Below are 20,833 nucleotides of genomic sequence, written 5' to 3'. Positions count from 1 at the left end.
TATGTGAGAAAGCTCCCGTCAACTTTTGAGTGAAGGCTGAGCCTCTTTGAGCCTGACAGCTTTTCCCATGCCAGCTATGGATTGGGTGTCCAAGCAGAGAGAACCATCCATCTGGCAGATGCCTTTATAAAAGGAAAATTTGAGATAAACAACTAAAATGGATGGGGCTACAAAACCTACCTGACTGTACCTTAATTAGTTCCTGTAGCTAGTCATGCCATAGATGATATGTCGTACACGAGTTGCATGTTAATGTGCTTGTGCAGCCAGGACTGACTAAGTTATGAGCAATTTATGCCCGTGAGGGAGAGCATGTTTCCTGAAGGCTGTCAAGAAGACTCAGATGCCAGCCTTCAACATACAGCTGACCTTCTGAGTTCAGTGGTAATGGCATGGAGGGCTTCTCTTCTCACGTATGATTTCTGGTTCTTTCAGGCTTGAAATCTGGGCTGGCAACAGTAGCCCAGGTTATAGACTGATTGGAAGGAGACTCATACAGGATCTTAAAGAGCTTGTACAGCAGGGGCATTAAAACAGAAGTGTCTAGGAGGTGTTGTGTCTTTTTTTGGATGAGTTGCATTGGTATCTGGATTAGTTAAAGTTTAGATTTCGGAAGTAGGGTAATACCTATGTTAGCCTAAGTTTGGGCTGCAGCCAGCCTAATTCAGGATAAGGCTTATTCCAAGTGGACCCAGAAGTAGAGACACAGTGTGTTGATATTAATCAGGGATCAGCAGAGGGATTGGTTTGTGCCAGTGTTATTTTAATTCTACTTTATGTTCACTTCTTAGAGTGTGTGGCAGGTTTTGTGGTAAATTCCTTCCTGTTTCCTATGTGCCTTGTGTTTTTTACAGAAGAACTTGTGGACCCTGTTGATGTTGGAACTCACAGGAGTCCTGGTTATCCCTGTGAGGTACAAAGTGAGAGCTCTGGAGAAGGTGCCATGCCAACCCCAGACCTGGTGATGGGCTGCTGAGTTCGGGTTCACAGCCTGCAGCTGTGATTAGATTGCCAGATTTTGCTCCTTTTGGTCACCACTGTGTAATGTTGAGATGAGCATCATCCGGGCAGAGGAACTCGAGGAATGGACCCAATCAGGGTGATTCACAGTCTGCTTTTAGCATCTCCTAAAAATCTCTGGCATCGTGTTTTTTCTGCCCCAGGAAGCCATATTTATCTCTTGCCATCACTTCCTCTAATCAACAGATTGAGTAGACACCCTCCAGGAATGGCAGGAGAAAACTTCATCAGGCATCTAGTATGTGATTCCACTTTTCCATCAGGTGTATCAAACAGGCCATTACCACCAAGTGCCTCGTCATGTTTGCCAAGTCATTTAATTGCAAACCTTGACGTACACTCTTGTGTCCCACTGTCACCTGATGGCTGGAGTGTGCCTGTGTAACGTGGTGCGTTTGTGGACAGATATGTGGCTTGTTGGGGTGGTAATTATGTGTACCTACTTCTGGCCACATGACCTGTCCTACTTGTCTGCTTGCTTCCTTATCCTGTGTCTCATAGGGTTGCATTTGACATTCCACATCTTTCAGCAGCAGCAGTCAGCTGGTGGTTTTTTCTGCAGGTTCCTGACAGATAATATTCAGCTTTCTGCATGGCTCATGTTCTGGAGAGTTAAAAACATGGGAGGGCAATACTTTCTGCCACTGAATATCTTGGTATCTTCTTGCCTTTCCTTTTTATGTATTCATTTTGCTTCAGGGCCAGGCACTTGATGAGCATTAGGTCTCTGAATCTGGAGCAACCTGAAGAGGAGTGATTTTTAGGTTAAAATTTTAAAGTATTTCCTTTTTTCCAAGCATGTGAATATAGCATGGACTCACCTGGCTGTGAAATGTGGTAACACATTTAATAGAGGCAGGGGGGGTGGCAGATCAAATTCCTGTATCTCAACTACTGAAAGAGAGTTTTTTAATATGTAATTTGTTTATTTCCTGAAATGTGACATAAAGTGAAATATGCATCTAGGAATGTTGTTGAGTAGATGTACTGACAGTTCAGCAGGAGGACTCTGCCATTCCTGGGTAGTGTAACCCTGCTAGCACTGCTGAAACCAAGTGCCTTTGTTCCTCTGTTCACATACTTATGGACAGCTAAAGGCAGAGTCCCTGGCAGAGGTGGCAGGATACCTTGGTGATAGCACCTTGCAGTGGCTCGAGTATAGAAGGGTTTTTTCAGCATATTCATTGATTCCTGTCCAGAAAACCACCTACTGGATGCGAGTAATGTTCTTTTAACAAGAGGAAAAAACATTTCCAAGTTGAGAGTAGAATGAAGGATTTGATGAAAAGACTGTGTTCTCAGACAGAGAAGTGTAATGGGAATTTTGATGAAGAAGCCTGTGGAGGCAGAATGGCATTTCACTTTAGGTTGTGTGTTCTAATGATGGTGAAAATATTAACATATTGAGAAATAATTAATTAATACACAATAATCCCATCTCTCTCCAGACTGATGGTGTGGCTGTACTCACTTTCCCACTAGTTTCCTCTTGTGTTTCATTTTAGCAGCTGAGTAATACTCAAGGTTACTGCATGTGTGGGCTGTACAAATTAATTTTAACTCTCTAGGGTGAGGCAAGGAGTTAAAGGCATTTGGAGTCCAGGCAATTCTGACTGTCCAGCCTGAAAAACTAATTCCTTTGGGTAGCTGAGAAATGTTTCAGATCTGACAGCCACACACTGCCCTGTTTTGCTCTGTATCTTCTGATTTGAGCCCAAACTCTGTTGCAAAGGAGGGCCTTGGCACAGCTTAGCTCAGCATCGTGCAGCTGATGCTCACAGAGCTTCCTACCTGAAGGGTGAGTGGCTCAGCACAGGAGGGACACTTGATTAAAACCCTCTGATGGTGTTCTTGAAGACACTGCCATGGAGACATGGCAAGATAAGAAACTGTCATGTTCAGGATCAATATAGATACCTGAAAGCATCTAAAAGTGACTTTGAAAAATTACTGCCTTTCCTGCTTACAGCTAAGCCAACCTCATTCTTTCTCTTCATTTATTTGGATTTAAGTTCTGGAGAGCAAAGATTATCATCTTAATCTATATTGGTGTAGTCCCAGAAGAGTGGGATTTTGATCCAGGGTGAACAGTTACATAGCTCTGCTTTTGTGAAAGCAGCTGTGTGTGTGTTTGGTGATGCTGTTCTCCTTACTGTGCTGTACTGGCATCTGGAGTAACACACGTGCTGCCCTTGTTTCCTGTAAGGTCTGGTACGGTCCGGAGGTCCAGCAGTACAAGTCCTCTTGGTTTTCCCAAGACTGGTGCTTCCCCTCCTTATCCTGGAGAGCATGGATCCATGCCCAGCTCTAAAAAGCTCTCCTTTGGCGGTGCCAAGCCCTTTATGCCATCACCACAAGGTAAGATATCAACTGGCACATTGTTATCCTAATAAAATGACATGCCTCTTTCCTGTACAGAGTGAGGTTTTAACCAGCTATAGCTGCCAGGGGATAGGGAGTTCAGATTGGTGTGTTCTGCTGCTGTTCTACCAAACAGATTATTTGGCAACTGCCTTGGCCTCAGTAAAAAGGAAAGAAAAATACCTGTTAGCCCCAGGAGAGGCAAAGCTTTGCTTTGTTGCCTGCATCAAGCATTTTGCTGTCCTCAGAAGAGGGCTTCTCTAAGTGCAAACTATCTTTTTTCTGGCTTGAATTGGGGTGAGAGAAAATGTTAGCCAATTCTTGTCAAAGCAAAATTCTGAGCAGTGCTGGAAGGGCTTGAACTTCACTGTTCAGACTGAAAAGTTTTGACTATCTGGTAGCCTGATCCAGGTGTTAACAAGCAATTCAAGTGGAAAGGATAAGAAAAAACCCAGTGTGCAACTGATGTAATTTGCTGTTTTCTGTAAAGAACAGACTGATAATAATGAGCTATTCTGTATCCCTAGTGTCTCCAATCCTCTATTTATTAATCTCTACTGGTGGGGGAAGGCAGAATACTCATATTCTGTTCCTCTGAACTAATATCACTGCAAACTTGTGCAGGAGTTAGGGATCTTTTGACTACACAGACAGGACTGAGAAGATTGAAGAGATAACTGGCATCTTTCTATAAACAGGTGGAGCATAGTGCTGTTCTTGCCTATGGAAACTTAATTCTGAAAGAACTTTTTTTATTGTATTCTCTCCCAGTTGGAACAATCCCAGAGCAGCCCACCCAGACTGTTATCCCATCATCTCTTGGAGCAGAAGTGAGAAGCCGTGTTCCTGTTTCTGGTGCGTTGGTCCTTACCTTCCTTCCTTATTGCAATGGATAAGGTCAGAACTGTAGTCTCAGGGTATTCAACGTTGGGGATGTTGCTTCAGTGGCTTCTCTGGATGCTTGGCCAGCCAGGATTTCTCTGTGCTCATAGGAGTTGGGGTTGATAATTCACATCCCGTCAGCCAGCATCTTCTGGTGCTGACAGACTCTGTGTCAGAAAACCTCAAATTTTGGACTTTAAGTCAATGGATTGAATGCAGGAAAAACGTCTCAAAACCTTCAACGCCCCCACTCTGCCAAGGGGCCTGCCTGATGTGTAGTTTCCTTTCTGCTGAGCTCTTGACAGTCAGAGTTCCTGTCTCTGTAAGGGTGGCAGTGAAAGAAAGAAACTGCGCTTTTATTTCCCTGTTGTTCATATCTCATCCTCCTGTAGACTCAAAACCTTATCAGTGCTGTGGCATTGCTCAGTGCCATCCTGAAGGTTTTGATCTGTAGATGTCTGAGCTGTGGATGCTGGGATCAGGCTGGCTTTCTCTGTTAGAACCAGACACTGATGTGGTTTGTTGCTGTGGGCCCTCCAGGTTCCTCGGCGCCTGAACAGTCTCCTCGAGGGATGGGCTCCCGGCTCCACAGTGCTCCCAACCTGTCAGATTTGCATTCCTGCAGGCAGAAGATAACCAAGCAGCACTCTGATCCTCTTGTTGCTCACTTTGGTCATGCCCCAGTCAGCCAGCCTCTGCAGATTCATGGCTTGCAGCACTGCCGGCAGCTCCGATCCTCACCGAAGCTCTCTGAGTTCATGCAGAGAAGCCCTTTGCCAACAATAATGGGCTCCCCTACAAAGGTATGCCCAGGAGTCTGCTTTTGGGCTTCTCACAGCTTAATCTTCTGGGTTATTTCGGGATGAACTGCTGCATGATCAGATAACTCTGACCTGGATTTATTACCACTCGTTCTCTATCCTTTGAGGGCTGTTTAGTGATCTGTGTGAAATGGGGTGGTGTCCTAGTTCTCAGTGGACAGCTCTCACTTGGCAGCAGTGCTCACCAGCTGAGCAGAGCCCGGGCTTTAGGGCAGGCCTGGTTAGCAGGAGCACGTTAGTGCCGGCAGTGTCTGGGCCGGTTTGGGCACGGTGACCCGGCTGTGATGCCAGGGAGTGTCCGGCAGGAATCCCCAGCAGAGCCGGCAGACGGGCGAGCAGGTGACTGCCCTGTGCCTCACACAAAGCTGGCACTGTGACAGCATTTGCTCTGGTTATGTTGGGCTGTTACAGATTTTCAGCAGTTCGTTGTCTTTTCGTTTTAGTTTTTCTGGGATTAGGAACAAATAACTGTTTGGGGTGGGATTTCTATCTTTGTTTCAGGCAGGTTGTTAAACATAAAATTCAATTTTGATAAACAAATGAGGGGGACAAGGGGAACCTTCTGCCTTCATTTTAAAGACCAATCTCTATTTTTTCTGTACTTCTTAGGCTGTGTCCCCATTTGAGTTTCCCAAAACCCCAAGTTCCCAGAATCTCCTCACTCTCTTGGCCCATCAGGGGGTCATGATGACTCCAACGCGGAACAAGACCTTGCCAGATCTGAAGGAGATGGGTCATTTCCACTGCCAGCAAACTGGGTTGGGACTGAGACCTGTGGAAGAGATCAAGGGCAGGTGAGCTGTAGTTTGCTTCACTTCATACAATGGTGCTTCACTCCCTGTTACAGGATGGATGGGGCAGATCTCAAACCCCAGCTAATGCTGAAGTTGTAATGAAGCATCTGTAAACATTCTGTAGTTATCTGCTAGCACCCTTGGATTGCAAGCAGATATGATGCAGATTTTAAAAGTCTTCCTGTACAGGAACAGGTCATGGCCTGGATTTTTTAAAATGAAAAACTCTCTGCAGGATTTTGGTACCAGACCAGAGCCCTGCAATTACTCAGATGCTTGCCTCACCCTCTGTAGAGCCTGGGCCTGTTGTGGAGGAGAGGCTGTTCTGGCTGTTCTTCATCCATCCTACACGGGGCACAGGCCTTCAGAAGAGAGATATGTTTGAAAGCCACAGGCTGACTGTCACGAACACTGCAGGATACAAAGTCACTGAGGCGTTGATGTTAAGTTTTTCTTATGTGCCTCCTGGACACTGCAGCTGTCTCCAGTGATGTGAAGGAATCCTCTGATACTAATTTTCATATCTTCAATCAAAACCAAATTGCATTCTAACAATATTGTAGCAAAGACTTGCATTACTGCAGTTAATCACAGTAGTAGCAGGAGGTGCTTCACAGGTGCTCTTTTGAAAGGGGGTGAGTGGTTATTTCAGCTTCAGACTGTTTGCTGTGTAGTGTTAAGTGGCTGTGGACCATGAATAGCACAAAGAAGTGGAAGTTAGCTGCAGTCTGGCACCTGTTGACTTTCTGCATCGTGTTGTATGTCTTCTTTTTAGATCTCTGAGCACAGGCAGGCTCACTGACCTGCTTCTGAAGGCAGCCTTCGGGGCACAGATCTCGGAAGCTGGCAGCAGTGACAGCCTGAACAATGAGAAGCCAATGGAAATTGCAGGTAGGTGGGGCAGCCAGGCAGATCTGGCAGGATGTCCTGGGCTGGGGTGAACAGTTTGCCTCCATGCCTCCTCCAAACGGGAGGCTGCTTTGCTGGTGGCTCTTGGCACAGGAAGCAAGTGCCGTGTGTGAGGAGTGCAGTGCTGTTTGCTTTCTTTGCGGAGTGCTCGAAGGTCTGTGGGCTATGTGAGCTGTGTAATTGTGGCCAGTGGTGTGATTTTTGTAGGCAGAGCTTCCTCTTTTGGCCCTTTCTGAATGTGGTAACATGAAAGTGGGGACTTTCTGCCAGAGCTGAATGGCTCTGCAGGGGTGGGTGTTTCTGGGTGTGCAGGTCAGGCAGTGAGAAGGGGAGAGCAGCTGCAGCAGTGTGTGACACTGCCCAGGCTCCTGTCCTGTGGTGCGAGCCAGCCCAGCCCCTGTTCTCAGGGATGCCTCCAGGGGAGCACTGGCCTGTGCTGGTTACCACTGTCTCCCAAGAGAGTCTGCAGGAACACAAACCACTGGGCAAGGCACACCGTGCTTTGAGTAACTCCTGTAATGCCAGTCTGCACCTTTCAAATGTCTCCCCAGCTCCCTCAGGTGCTTACGGAGGGACCCTGCACTCTGGTGCCCGGGCTGGGGGCTCTGCCAGCCCATCCCCAGTGATTTTCACTGTCGGATCCCCTCCCAGTGGAACAACCCCCCCACAGACCACGAGGACCAGGATGTTTTCAGGTAAAGGGCCAATACCTACCTGCCTGTTCCAGGGGGAATGCCTGGGGGCAGAGAGATGTGTTGAATTCCTTGCTGCTGGGCACTGATGATGGCAGAGGGCTGCTCAGAGCAATCTGTAGAACTCAGCTGGTCATAGTACCTTTGAGGTTCTTGTGCTGGCTCCTGTCAACCTGTTATTGCTGGTAATTGTTTTCACTGGCATTAGTGCCAAATAGTGATTTTTCCAGTACTGTAAGAGACAAACTTTTACTCTCTGCTTCAGGAATAATGCTGCAGCTGTTCATAGACCCACTGTTGCTGAGAGATCAACAAATGTAAAGATTATGTTGTGTTCTCACTGTTTTCCCTGTAGGTTTAGGATGAGCTAAAAAAGAGAAGTGTGACTCTCCATGCCCACTTTCAGTGCACAAGTAGTTAGGAAAGAGCCAGGATGGCTCTATGTGCAAAATTATTAGTGGTGTTACTTGTGCTCTGAGCTGCTTACTTAGGAGATGGGGAAATGCACTCCTGTTTAACAGATACTTCTTGTAAGACGCCAGTACTCTGCCCTTGTCAGCCAGCATTTGAGGCTCTGATAATTGGCCCTTTTGGGATAGTGTGTCTGGAAGTTGGAGTCTATGTTCAGTTTAAGAAAATACTTGGACACTTTTATTTGCATATTTGGCTTGTTTGGGTTCTTGTCTTGGCTGTTCCTTGTTTGAATGTAGTTGACTCTGTTGTTCTCAGTTACTCCAGGGAAGGTTTGGACGTGACCACAAATAAGCTGCCTGACTGGAATGGGGGGACATGTGGGCTCAGTTCCTACGTATAACTTGCATTTCCATCCTAACTGAAACCACTTACATCTGATTGCCTAGAAAGTTGCGACCACAATCTTTTCTTTGTCTCATCTGTTTGGAGGATGAGCTTTGAGACTCTTAAAAAAGTGTACGAGGGACCTGTAGCACAATGGGGTTACTGTCCTGGCTACAGCCTCCAGCTGCTACTGCAGTGTTATGGATAGAGGACTCAGACTTCCTGAACTGCTTTTGCAGGGATGATAGTAATCTGGATGTAGATCCAAGCACCAGTTTTTAGCAGGTTAATACTTGAATGCTTAAGGATCTACCCGACAGTTTGGATCTCAGATGGGATGCCTGGAAGAGAAGGCTGTTGAGCAGTGAACCTGCAACACACACACAGCATTAGGTCAAGGCGGTCAAAGCAATGCTGTTGGGCAAGCTTTGTTAATTAGGCCTGTGCAGTAACTCCTTATGTTATGGTTAATGCCCAGAGTTAATGGTGGAACGGGCAGGTTTGCCAGATGAAACTCTTCACTCCAAGTGCTTGGACAAGCCATGAGTAAGATCCCCTGACAGTTCTAAAGGCAGAGCCTTTCCATGAATCATCATAACAATTTCTGCAAACAGCCTCTTGGTATTAGAGGGCATACAGAACATGATATTGTAGGTCCTCTCCTCTCTGAGAGATCTGGAAATACTCTGCCTGTCTTTGATGATCCTCTTAGCTTTGAAGCATCACTGCCAACTTAGAGAGGCTGTGCCTCTACACGTCAGTTGTGCATTATTGTATTGCTGGACCCTTTGAAGGCAGGGTAAGGCAGTAAATTAAATTCTTCATGGGTAGAAGAGAAACATCTTTCTCCAAAGTATCAGTGACAGTGGAGAATATCACCTTGGTAGAATTAGCTGAGTATTGGACCTGGTATTGGCATCCCCCATCAGAGAGAATATTTCCCTCTGTGGCAGTGTGTCAGGGTGGGAAGCCCTCTGGAAGTATTTCATGTATTATGAACAAAAGACAAAAACTCCATTGTGCACATAGGGTGGATTTGGTGGTCAAGGAGGGCAAAATCAATAGTGAGGAAATTGTCTGATGGACACTGTACTTCCAGGGTCTCCTGAACCCTGAGTTTAGGGTCTTAACTAAGTCACTGATTCTCTGTCCAGCATCCTATTTGTAAAGAGGGAGAAGCAGAAGGGCAGGGCATGTAATGGAAGACCCTCCTGGCTTGCATGCAGGATGTTCTAAAACCACCATATATCAGAGGTGCTCATTCAGTGACAGTGAGCAAAAAGCCAGGGAACCAGGACTCAAACTGTGCTGCTCTGTAATGGGGACATTGGTTATGGTGGTGTATGATAAAAGTCAGCCCACGTTATCGTGGCAGGATTCAGAAAGGATTTAGACAGAAAAAGAAAAAGAAGGTTGTTCTGAATTGTCTCCATAAATGACCATCATTCTGGAAGGTGCTTTAAATCTACTTGAGCTTGTAAGCTGGTCTGCTGAGTCACAAAAGAGCTTATGGTGGGGAGTGGTTATTCTGCACCTGAGATCCAAGAGTATTCACATCTTCTTCCAAAGTCCCTCTTGCTGGCTCTTACAGATCCAGGATCCTGAATCCTACAGAATTGTCCTCTTCCCTTTGTGAGAAATACCTACCTACCTGGCCTATTGTTCACCTACCTTCAGTAATTCTTTTGTCTTTTTCTTCTCAGTGGGGTCTTCCAGCTCCCTCAGTTCTGGAGGCTCTTTCAGCGGCAGGCACTTGGCAGTGGGAGCTGGTGGGGAGGCTCTGGAAGGCCCCTCGAGTCTCCGGTACGCGTTTGCTGATCCCATCACCGCCAACCTGGAAGGTGTTGTCACATTTGAGGCACCAGAGTTGCCAGAAGAGACGCTCATGGAGGTGGGTATATCCCAGAGACTGGTCAGGGGCAAAGGACAGGGGAATAAAAGCAAAGCAAATCCACAAGACTCCATGTTTACAACCACAGTGATTGCTTCCAAAGGTGGGCCGAACTCACTTCAAGAGAGCAAGGCCAGAGCAGTGCTCAGAAGGCCCAGGGCATATTTAGCACAGGGGCTTTTGAGCCTGCTACCAAGCTGTTAGTCCATGAGACAGCCCATGGCTGGGGTTAAAAGTCACTATTCCCAAAGCTGAAATTGCAGGTTGGGAGCGTGGGTTATCTGCTGTATTCTGTGTTAAGGGCTTCTGAAGCCAATCTGCAAACTTTGGGCCTTTTCCTTTTCAAAGGCTGAACATTACTAATAGTTTACCTGAGAACGTGAGTAGTTTAGTGTATCAGGAGCCTTCCTGGTGCTCTTGAGGAGTCAGGCAGTGATATGGTCTCTGCTGAAAGGATCTGAAAACAAAGTAAACCTGACACTTGTGTTCCTACTGGGGGTGGGGGGGACACCGTGTTCTGCACCAGAACAGCTGAACCAGATTGTGGAGCTGAAAGGCTGCCAGGCTTCCCTTCTCTGCAGGCTGAAGCAGAGCAAATGCTGTTATAGCTGAGATATATTTGAAATGTAGGTCAGGCTGCCCATTTGCAGTGGAGGTGGGAGGCAGATTCACTCACGCTTTGGGCTCTGCTCGTGATACCTCCTTGGGCTGTCTGGGACTGGGGAAGGCTCTTTGTGTCTCACGCTTGCTGGTGTTGCTGAAAACCCCTAGATACCCACAGAGATATGCATTCATTGTTTTAAGGATGTAGGTTTGCTCTTTTACTTCAAATTTTATTCAACTCTTTTTTTTCTGTCAATTATGCATTGAATTCCATTTGTTTGCGTCATTACCTGTAAAGCCACAGGGCTAACTAAGGCTTCCAGCAGTGATGTGTTCACAAAGAGTAGTAAGTTTAACAGAGCATCCTACTTGTGTGAGGTCCCAGAGGGTTGTGGCCCTTCCAGCTGCCACCACTTTGGGTGCTGGTCTGAAGAGAAGTATCCTAAGGAAGTATCAACTTGATCTTGGAATAGCACTCAGTATATCTGCAGTGAGGCATTTGGCTCCAGTCATCATTTCTGCTGAGCACAGTAATCTGTTTGCATGTCACAAAGCCTTTACAGCAGATTTCAGGACCCTTTTGTGCTCTGTGGAGTTGGCCAGAATGCAAGCCTGGCAGATTTTCTGATTTCTGCTGATCTTTCAGAGCACTGAAGTCCTACTGTTTATGCGCCCTTGTTTATCTTGAGCAGAGCTGTTGCATTCAGATGGGTGCTTCTTCCATCTTCTCTAAAAGTTTCATTAGGTGCAGACAAGGCAAATTGAAGGCTGGGGTTTATTTTCAAATACAATACAGAGATGGCTACAGAAGGGAAGACCTGTGATGCCAAATGAGGCCATGAGTGCCAGCATAGTTAACAGAAGCTGACTACAGACAGAGAGTAAGGACCGTGTGATGATTAGAGATAGGAGGCTGAAACCTGCAAGATCTCAGCAGTTTCCTGCTCTGCCACAAACTTCTTGTATGACTTGGTAATTACTTAATCTCCAAGTTCCTGCTTTGCTTTTAAAGAAAATAGAGGAAGATGGAGATAACACTTCCTTCCCATACTGGACTGTCCAGGTAGCAAGGTAGTGGGAGGAGAGAGATTCGTATTTCAGATAATCAAACCTGCCTTAGCAGCCAAGTCCCTGGGCCAGTAAGGGAAAAACAGAAGCTCTCAGAAGTTATGGGGGTTTTCTGATAAATTCATGTGGGAAGCATCCTTACCAGCCCTCTCTGAGAGAGCTAAGCCAGTGAATCTTTGAAGCTCAAGCAGGTTACCCACTTCTCAACAGAGAGGACAAACAATGGAGTTGCATCTGATCCAGGCAGCAATTCACTTTGCAGACCCACAAGCATTCAGTTTTTCCACAAATGCCAGCTTCCCAGAAATGCTTGCAGTGACTTAAGCAATGCAGCTTCCCAGAAATGGGATACTCCCCTTTGATCTGTAATAGCAGAGGAAAAACTATTTTGAAATGATCATAAGCACTTGGTGTGAGCACTTCCCTCACTAACTGGACAGGAGTTGCAGATAAAAGGTTGTCCTTGCCATCTCCTCAAAGGACCTCACCCAGAGCTCACTGCACTGAACTGGGAGGGTATGAAGGCCAGGGCAGAGTGAGGGCTGGGATGTGGGGTGGGAGACACTTTGCAGTTTTCTGTGGAATCCACACTGGTATTGCTGAGGTGGGAGCAAGAGCTGAACCCATGGTGCAGATGGTCTCTTGCCCTTCCTGGCTGAATTCTGAAAGAATCCCACAGAGCTGGGATCCTCCTTGTGAAGGTGGCTTGTAATTTTAGAGCAAGTCTCACCAGCTTCTCCAGGAAGCTACCTAGAAATTTCTGGCCTTGGGCTGTCACTGGCTGCTGTTACTGTGGAAGAGGAGCCAGTGTGGTGCAGTTTGAGTTTGTGAGGATTAGTTTGGCTGTCCCTGCCCAAAGCAGAAGTGTAGCGGGGCTTGGGGGTCAGGTGGTGTTTCTGTAAGCTGGGATGAGTTGCTGGCACAGCCCAGGTGAGCAGCCCTCCTTGGCATGCCAGCTTTCCTTCTAACCCCCACCTTGGCATCCCTTCAACAGCAAGAACACACGGACATCCTGCGCAGCCTCCGCTTCACACTGGCTTTTGTGCACTACGTGATGGAAATTGCTGACCTGAAGGGCAGCTCCAGCGAGATGAGCAGCTCAGTGACCTCTGAGTACCAGCTCCAGGAGAGTGTGGTGGCCGACCAGATCAGCCTCCTCAGCCGAGAGTGGAGGTAGGAATGGGCAGAGAGCTGCCCAGCTCCCAGGCCCTCTGTCGCTCCCTCCCACCCCACATCTCCTTATCCCAGCAATCCTTGGGGACACGTAACTGCTGTCCCAGTATATCTGCATTGCAATGTGCTTTCTTTGCAGCTATGCAGAGCAGCTCGTGCTGTACCTGAAAGTGGCAGAGCTTCTGTCCTCAGGGCTGCAGATGGCCATAGAGCAGATCAAAGCTGGCAAGCTGTGCCTCTCCTCCACTGTCAAGCAAGGTAAGGGGACCTGGGCTCAGTGTGCAAAGAACTCCCCTGCAGTGGAACTACTTGAAGTATCACAGAGGGTGTGGAGGGGGTGGAGTGAGCATAAACTGCCCCACTGGTATGGGGCCCTCATTTGTGATTGTCCCCTTGCACAACCAAATCTTCTTTATTCACACTGACACATGTTCCTCTCTTCACTTTGATTTTCTGTCTCAGAGCTCTTGTCATGACCGTGTGAGAATCTTCAGTGCTAATTAGTGGGGGGAGGGGGGGGAAATGTATCTTATCTGATTCTTCATATCTCTCTGTCTCAGGTGCTTATTTGTAGTTGACATAAGCCCAATTTAATTACACAGTGCATGTCCTAGGGAGTGCTTGCTTGGCAAATTAAGACCTGTCCTGGCAGTGATGATTTTTCAAGTGAAACAAAAACACAGGAAATGAAGTACTGGTAATGCTTCTTTGCTGGTGTTGTGACCTTAAATTTGCATCTGTTTGTCTGTGGTGGGAGCTGGCTATGATTTGGTGATTCGAAAAAATAATTTTAAAACTCCCATTGTAATATTACTGAAGATGCTTCTCGAAGCACTTGAAGTACTTGACTCACCAGCCACCTTCTCCAAGAGCTTAGTCTCTGAAAGTATTTGTGCTGCCTTGGGATGGGGTGTAAAAAAATGGAAGTTAAATACGATGAGCACACACAGGCTGACGTTGTAGTAGGCAGTGTGGAGGAAGATACACCAGGTTTAGCTGCACATCTTCCACAAGTTCAGACTAACAGAAAAGCTGTCATAACCCAAATAAATCCCTCCTTTTCAGAGCAGATTGCAGCTTCTAGATTTATAGTGTAATTTGTCCTTCAGTGTGTAGGAATTGGGCAGGGTTGGCTTGTCCTGTTTCATGCAGTGTGAGGGTTTGCAAATGTGCAGCGTAGGAGTTAGTACTCATCAGATGTTGGTGGGAGTTTGTGTTCAGTACTCTGTGTAGATCATGCCATGCAGCCAGAGAGACTCAGCCTGTGGCATCACTTGCTGTTTTGGATTGTTATTTAATTGCTCAGAATCATATTTGATTCCTGATTCTCTGTTCTGTAACCTTCCCATATGAGCTGCCATGGTTCAGGAAGGGAAGGCACCTTTCTCAGGCATCAGTGTCTTTTCTTTCTGGGACAGGAGAGTCCCAGGAGAGATTCCCTTGCTGAGTCAGTGCTGCTCATCCACACTCTGCTACCCCATGTGAGTCAGGTACTCCTTCACAGCATGTCATCACCCATCAAGTGGCAGAAGCTCTGTATCTGCACGTCTGCTCGTTCTGGTGGTGTGTGAGACATCCTGTGTGGTGCAAACTGCTCCCTGCCTTGTGACAGCTGAAGGAACAAAAATAGACCTGGCCTCAGGTGAACTAGACCTGTGTAGGTGTTGCTGTTTGCAGGCTTATAACTGGTGAAGGTGACACAGGAAAGGGAAAAGACCCTCTTGGTGCAGGACTTTTCTGCCAGTCTCTTGACTTTAACATAACCCCCTTGTGTGTAAGTTAATCATTCGAGGTCCTGTGTGTGGAGATGGGAAGACACAGGGAGGACTGGAAGTAGTGCCTGAAGCAATTCTTTCCTTTATTCTAGTTGTGAAGAAGCTGAATGAGCTTTATAAAACCAGTGTATCATCCTGCCACTGCCTCAACATGAGACTCCAGAGGTTCTTCTTGGACAAACAGAAGCTCATGGATCGGATCAACAGCATCACTGCAGAGAAACTCATCTTCAGCTACGCTGTGCAAATGGTAGTAACCACACAGTGCCTGGGTTGGGGGTGGCACAGAGCACTGTTGGGCATTAATGGCTCCTGCTGTGGTCTTAGCAGGTGGTTTCCCTCTTGCTGCTCTGTGCAATCTGTGGAGCCTGAGCAAGGAACGTGTTCACACAGCTGAGGGATCATACTGGGAAAGCTGGGTCTGCTCTGGGAGTAACCTCTCGGTGCTGGGTTGTCACCTGCAGGTGCAGTCTGCAGCCCTGGATGAGATGTTCCACCACAGAGAGGACTGTGCACAGAGGTACCACAAGGCTCTGCTGCTGATGGAGGGGCTCCTGAACATCATTACTGAACAGGGAGACATAGAAAACATCAGTAAATGTGAGTGTTTAGTGACTTTTCTTGTTTTCTCTGACTAGAACATGCGGGTTTTTTAGCTGCATGGATCAGAAATTTCAGTTCCCTGCAACCCCTTTTCTTTTCTTTGGCTACATCTTGGTGGATATAGCAGAGATCTCTTGGCTTGTTACAGCTTGTTATAGCCTGGTTTCCTGGTTTTTCAGCAGGAAAACTGTTAGAAGTGCAGGTCTGTGTTCCGAGCCATATTTTGAGAGCTTTCCATGCAGAGAAATTGCCAGCACTTTGCTGGAACTTTTGATGTGTGAAAAACTCACTGAAGGAAGTGGTTTGACCACAGCAGGGGCCTGGGTTTGGTTCCCAGTCGGAACCGTCTCTCTGATTGCACAGAGCACTTGGGAATGTGAAACCGCCATGGCTGTCGGGCAGAGAGGGCCGGTTGGCACAGTGAGGGCTCCTTCCAGCACATCTTTGAATCAGAACTGCTCACCTGTCTGGTTCCCCAGGCCTGGCTGAGAAAGCAGCAGATACATATTTTTCCCATCAACAAGTGCTTGCTGTAGCAGTGAAAAATGAGCTTTTACCTTTGTGCTCTCAGCCTGGGCTCTGCTCCACAGCCATCCCAGCCCTCCTGCAGCAGCCCCGACAGTGCCCCTGTGACTGCAGGAGGAGGCCACAGCTGGCAGACCATGTGCCTCTCCCTCTGCTGCCCACCCACCACCTGCCTCAGGCAGAGTCCAGAGCGCTGCCAGCAGCAATAGTGCTCCATGGAGGCAGAGGACTTGGACAGGTAATGAGAGAAGAGATTTCTGGCTCACAGGCAATCAGTCAGTTAATTATCACCAACTTCCACAGCTGACATGAGGCTCACTGAAGGAGAGCAAAGAGAAATGGGCAGGTGGTATGTGGTACTGGAGGGCTAAGTGGATAGGGAATACTAAGTAGTTTCTATTAGGCTGTTTCTTACCAAGCCTAAATCACAGCTTTTGATCCAGAGGTACTGTTAATGAATCTAATAGATTTCTTTTCCCAGTTGTCATCCTGATATTCCGTGTTTTACCCTATGTTCCAGCTTCCTGATGAAGCTGTTCTCTGGTAGGCAGTAGTAGGTGTGTGTTTCATTTTAGATCTCAGGTATATGGTTACTTATTTCTGAAACATAAAATGATGAACCTAGAAATACAGCAAGTGTTGTTGTGAGGGGCATGAATTCCACCAAACATTCTGAAAGGGTCTTGGGCTCAGATGATGAGAACCCATCTCTCAGTGTAAGCCTTGGCAAATGGCATTGGAGACCCTGAGTCATGTTGCCTGCTGGCAAAAGCCTCTCCAATAACTGGAAGTGAATAAATTGTTCCTGTCAGATGGTGGTTCTTTATAACATCTTAATACCTCTGTCAGAACTGCTGCCTTCCAGCTTTCACTGTTGGATCTCTCGACTGCTCAACCCTTTGACCTGTCCCTTCCCAGCAGGACGTTTTTGGTTAGGTCTTTACTGGCCTAATCAGTACCTGGTAACGATTCTCACAGTGCTACTTAGATTTGCTGAAATTCTGCTGTTTGTTTTTCCTTTTTTGTTCAATCTCCAGCATGGTTTGGTGGTCTTTATGTTGCTAGGAAAAGGAGAAGTTCATTGCTGTTGTTGTTTCTTCTCCCCAGGTAAGCTGTGCATCGAACGCAGGCTGTCAGCGCTGCTGTCGGGGTTCTGTGCCTGATTTCAGTGTGTTCTTCATGCACCTCACCCCAGCTGATGGCTTTGTTCCCAACAGCCTGCTGCTGTGGTGGGAAATGGTTCAGCAGTAAGAGACCTGGAGGATGAACTGCTCATGTTTTGTATTTGGACATTTTGGGAAGTTGTTCCACAGACTCAGATTCCTTTGTGGGGAAGGTTGAAGGCAGCAAGCACAAATACTTCCCTGCCCGAGGGCCTGGGTGAAGACTTAGCCAATGTGGAAAGGTCTCCCTCATTATCAGAGGGGATGAAGAATAGAAGTCTGCTTCTTCCCAGCACTTCGAAGGATGAGACTGCTGCCTACCCCTCTTGCTTAAGAACAGGGTATTCCAGTGCTGTGTCCATTGCAGGCAATGGATGTGCTGAAACTGCTGGCTTCAGTTAATGTTGGAGGGTGTCATTCAGAAATAAAGGCCAGTTTGTGTACTTTCCCATTTCCCAGCTGAGAGCCAGGCATCTTCAAGCTTCCTGGCAGCCAGAGGCTCCCCTCCATTCTCTCCTTTGTCCCTTCTCGTTGTGTTCATGCCTTGGAGTGCTTACTGCATGGCAGAGAGAAGGGAGTCGGCTTCCCTTCACCTGAGCATTGCCCAAGTAGCTCCCACCTCTACAGACTTGCTGAGCGAGGCACAGGACGTGCTGCTGCTGGGAAACATGCAAATCCCATGGCTGCTGTGTGGGCTCCCTGTTTGCCTTTCTGGATGAGCAAACGACACAGGGAAAGGGACTGTGCAGGAAAGGGGAGGACGACAGAAAGCGTTAACGCTCCTGTGTTTGTAAGAAGCCAAAATTAATCCGTTCCTCCCTTGGTCCCCAGGCCCAGTGGGATGGATGTGAAAGACTCCTGGCTGTTGAGCTCGGCCTGTCAGCACGTACCTACCAGGAGGAAGCACTAGCGCTGTCCTGCTTTCAGCTCTTGGCTCAATAACCCCTTCCTGGAGCCCCCCAACTGAAAACACTAGCTTTGTGAATCAAAGGAGCACTTTACACACTATGGGAACTTGGAGAAGTTGACTTTGCATCACACGACAACCCAGGAACATCACGACTGTTAGGAATGCTGTTCTCTTTATTCCTTTCCTTGCTTCCTGGTTGTTTTATTGCACTACGTGTGTGCGTATATTAATATGTATTCCTGAGAGTGAATATATATTGATATTGATATGGTTTGTGTGTAACTGTACGTATTTAACTGTACTGTATCTTGTGAGTGTGAGGCAAAGAGCACTGCAGAGCCTGTGCTGTTCCTCCTCCACACCAGGCAAAGCTGACTTGCAGTCTGGCAGTACCAAGATTTGTTTGTTTTTTATTTAAATGTTCTTTTAAGGACAGTCAATACAAAGCTCCATGCTTTTTAAGAGCTGAAGAACAGGCGTTAAGATCCCACACACTTACACTTGGAAATGCATTTTTTAAGAAGTTTTATTTGCTGCTTCGTTATGTTTTGGGTTTTTTTATAAAGAAATCTTGTAGCGTTCAGTTTTATGTTCAGCATTTCTTTCAAGAAGACTCTGTAGCCAAATGAGACTGTGGGTGCGAGTGGCTCGAGTTCTGGTTGAGGCTTCGGGTGCTGTGAGATGTGTGTGAGAGGAGTGCTGCCTTCCTCCCATCTGTCTGTGAGAGCATGAGTGTGTCATACCTGAGTCGTGGCAGTATTTTGTTAGCACTGGGCAGAAAAGTATCTTTGAAGCAACTCGAAACCTCAGGCTTAGCTTTTGGGGATCTAAACTTATTTTGCACACGGTGGTTAGGTCCTCATTGCTTTTTTTCCTCTTCATATTGGCACGTTCATTGTGACACTTTACAAGGGTTTCAGGAGCAACTTCACTGACTTTGGAGCTGACGCTGTGTTTGGCAACATGGCTGTTTCTGTTTGCAGAGCAGAAATGCCAATAAAGAAATTTAAAAACATTTCCAATTGCAACATGGATGTTTCTGTTTTCAGAGCAGAAATGCCAATAAAGAAATTAAAAATATTTCCAATTGCCCCAATGAGGGACGTTTAAGTGTAGCTTTCACCAATGCTTCAGTATTTGGCTGCTTGTTACACTGTAAGTTCACAGTCTGCTGCTTCTGTGGCTGTTTGTGATAGTGCCTGGGAAAAAAAGAAAATGAAAGAAAACCAAGACAAAATAACCAACCCCCAGCCTGTGGACAGAACTACCGAGGAGACCCAGACTGCTGCTGAAAGGCTTTGACCAGATCTGCAAAGGGCTACGCTGCAGGCAGGAGCACCGGGAGCAGCACCAAGCCAGGACTGACTCTGCAATCCCAACACCTGCTGCGCCCAGAGCCTCCTGCCCTGCCAGGAGAGGCACATCCCGGGATCCACGTCCCTGCCGCGCCGTAGTGATCCGTGTGTGTGGCAAGCTCAGCACTAACCTTCCAGCTGTACTTAATTACTTGAATGTATCAAAATTGTCCACATTCAATGTATACAAGTATATATTGCTCCAAAAAAAAATGTGGTTTACAGACCTACAACCAATATATATGTATGTGTTTGTGTATATACATACAAGGCTGTGTGTGTGTATGTGTGTGCATGGGTAGAGATACACACACAAACACAAACGTGTATATATATGTTTTCTCTCAATACTTGAAACTTAGCCACTGTGCTTGAATGAAAAAAAAAACACAAAAAACCCACACAAAATAACCCCAAAAACAGGGGAGACAAAAAAAAGAAAAATATAAAAACAAATCCAACAGGTGATTTATTTTGCCATCACTTTGGTGACTTTCTTTTTTATCTAACTGCATGTAGCGTGAAACCAACTTTTTTGGTGAAAAGTATTTATTGCTTTGTAGACAATAAGGTATGCAAAAAAAAGAGGAAAGAAATAAAACACCCTCAAAACCAACCCCCAACCATTGTTGAAGTTGCTAGTGTAGTCCACCTGCTATTGTCATGGCTTTGTTGCTGTTGCAGCGTTTGTGTCTGGCGTCTTTAATAGATTTCAAGAAACCTCAGTCTAATAAAACACGTACCTTCAGGTTTGTGAGAGCGTATGATGATGTTCTTTATAAGGTAATGCTTGATACTTTGTCAACATTTTTTATTTGTGTTTTGTGTGACTTTTTTTTTTGCTTTAAATTGTACAACACCAATTTAAGAAAATAAAATTGATTTGAAATTGTTAGTGGCCTGTTCTCAGTACTTTATATTTCCAGTTAGTGCAGTATCTGAGCAAGGTTTTTAATGTGTTTGGTTCTACCAGCCTTGACTTTTGGGCAAAACAGGGTTGTTGGCCCCCTTTTCACAGCAGGTGAAGCTTGTGGCAGAAAATCCACCTTGCCTGAAGCCACACTTTTGAAGCCTTTGATTGTGGAAAAGTTAAAGCCAGTTTCTGGGTGTGAGCTGTAGTTGTTGGTTTGTCTGTTCTTATTTTCTTACTTGGCTGTGCTCTCCTCCTGCTGGGGTTAGAAACTGCATCTGGGATGTGGGAATGGTGCTGAATCAGTTAGTCCAGTCCTTCCACTTTCAAGAGCCAAATACTATAATTCCACCAAACGTTTCCCAAAGCCTCACTTACTGGACTATGTGTGTTATTGTTGGCCTTGAGCATCGCTGAGGGGAGTCCTGCCCACCAGCCCCTGCATGATGTGGCATCACCCCATACAGTTACTGGACAGTGTTGTGTTTTTGTAAGAAAAGACCTTATTTCGAAATCATATTTTACCCTGAGCTGGAATTGTTTTTTCTTGCTCTGCCCTGTTTATAACCTCTGTTTCCTG

General features: G+C 46.5%; 1 protein-coding gene across 3 annotated transcripts in view; it reads left to right on the top strand.

Moving 5' to 3' along the window:
- The window catches only part of ULK1 (unc-51 like autophagy activating kinase 1), a 79,174-nt gene extending 58,936 nt beyond the window's left edge, over positions 1 to 20,238 (top strand). For 2 of the 3 annotated variants that reach the window (XM_071571807.1, XM_071571804.1), the window contains exons 18-29: positions 3,227 to 3,378; positions 4,153 to 4,236; positions 4,804 to 5,066; positions 5,694 to 5,878; positions 6,654 to 6,769; positions 7,339 to 7,482; positions 9,981 to 10,168; positions 12,834 to 13,012; positions 13,152 to 13,270; positions 14,880 to 15,037; positions 15,252 to 15,387; positions 17,023 to 20,238. In XM_071571807.1, the coding sequence (XP_071427908.1) occupies positions 3,227 to 3,378; positions 4,153 to 4,236; positions 4,804 to 5,066; positions 5,694 to 5,878; positions 6,654 to 6,769; positions 7,339 to 7,482; positions 9,981 to 10,168; positions 12,834 to 13,012; positions 13,152 to 13,270; positions 14,880 to 15,037; positions 15,252 to 15,387; positions 17,023 to 17,078 (1,780 nt within the window). In that variant the 3' untranslated portion in view covers positions 17,079 to 20,238. The remainder of the gene's footprint in view (positions 1 to 3,226; positions 3,379 to 4,152; positions 4,237 to 4,803; positions 5,067 to 5,693; positions 5,879 to 6,653; positions 6,770 to 7,338; positions 7,483 to 9,980; positions 10,169 to 12,833; positions 13,013 to 13,151; positions 13,271 to 14,879; positions 15,038 to 15,251; positions 15,388 to 17,022) is intronic. The other variant, XM_071571805.1, reaches the window with a different exon arrangement.
- The last annotated feature ends 595 nt before the right edge of the window (positions 20,239 to 20,833 follow it).

The sequence above is a fragment of the Pithys albifrons genome, chromosome 17 (assembly GCF_047495875.1).
Source record: "Pithys albifrons albifrons isolate INPA30051 chromosome 17, PitAlb_v1, whole genome shotgun sequence".
Classification (NCBI taxonomy): Eukaryota; Metazoa; Chordata; class Aves; order Passeriformes; family Thamnophilidae; genus Pithys; species Pithys albifrons.
Note: the sequence above shows the minus strand (reverse complement) of the source record. Positions and strands in the feature narration are given on the sequence as shown.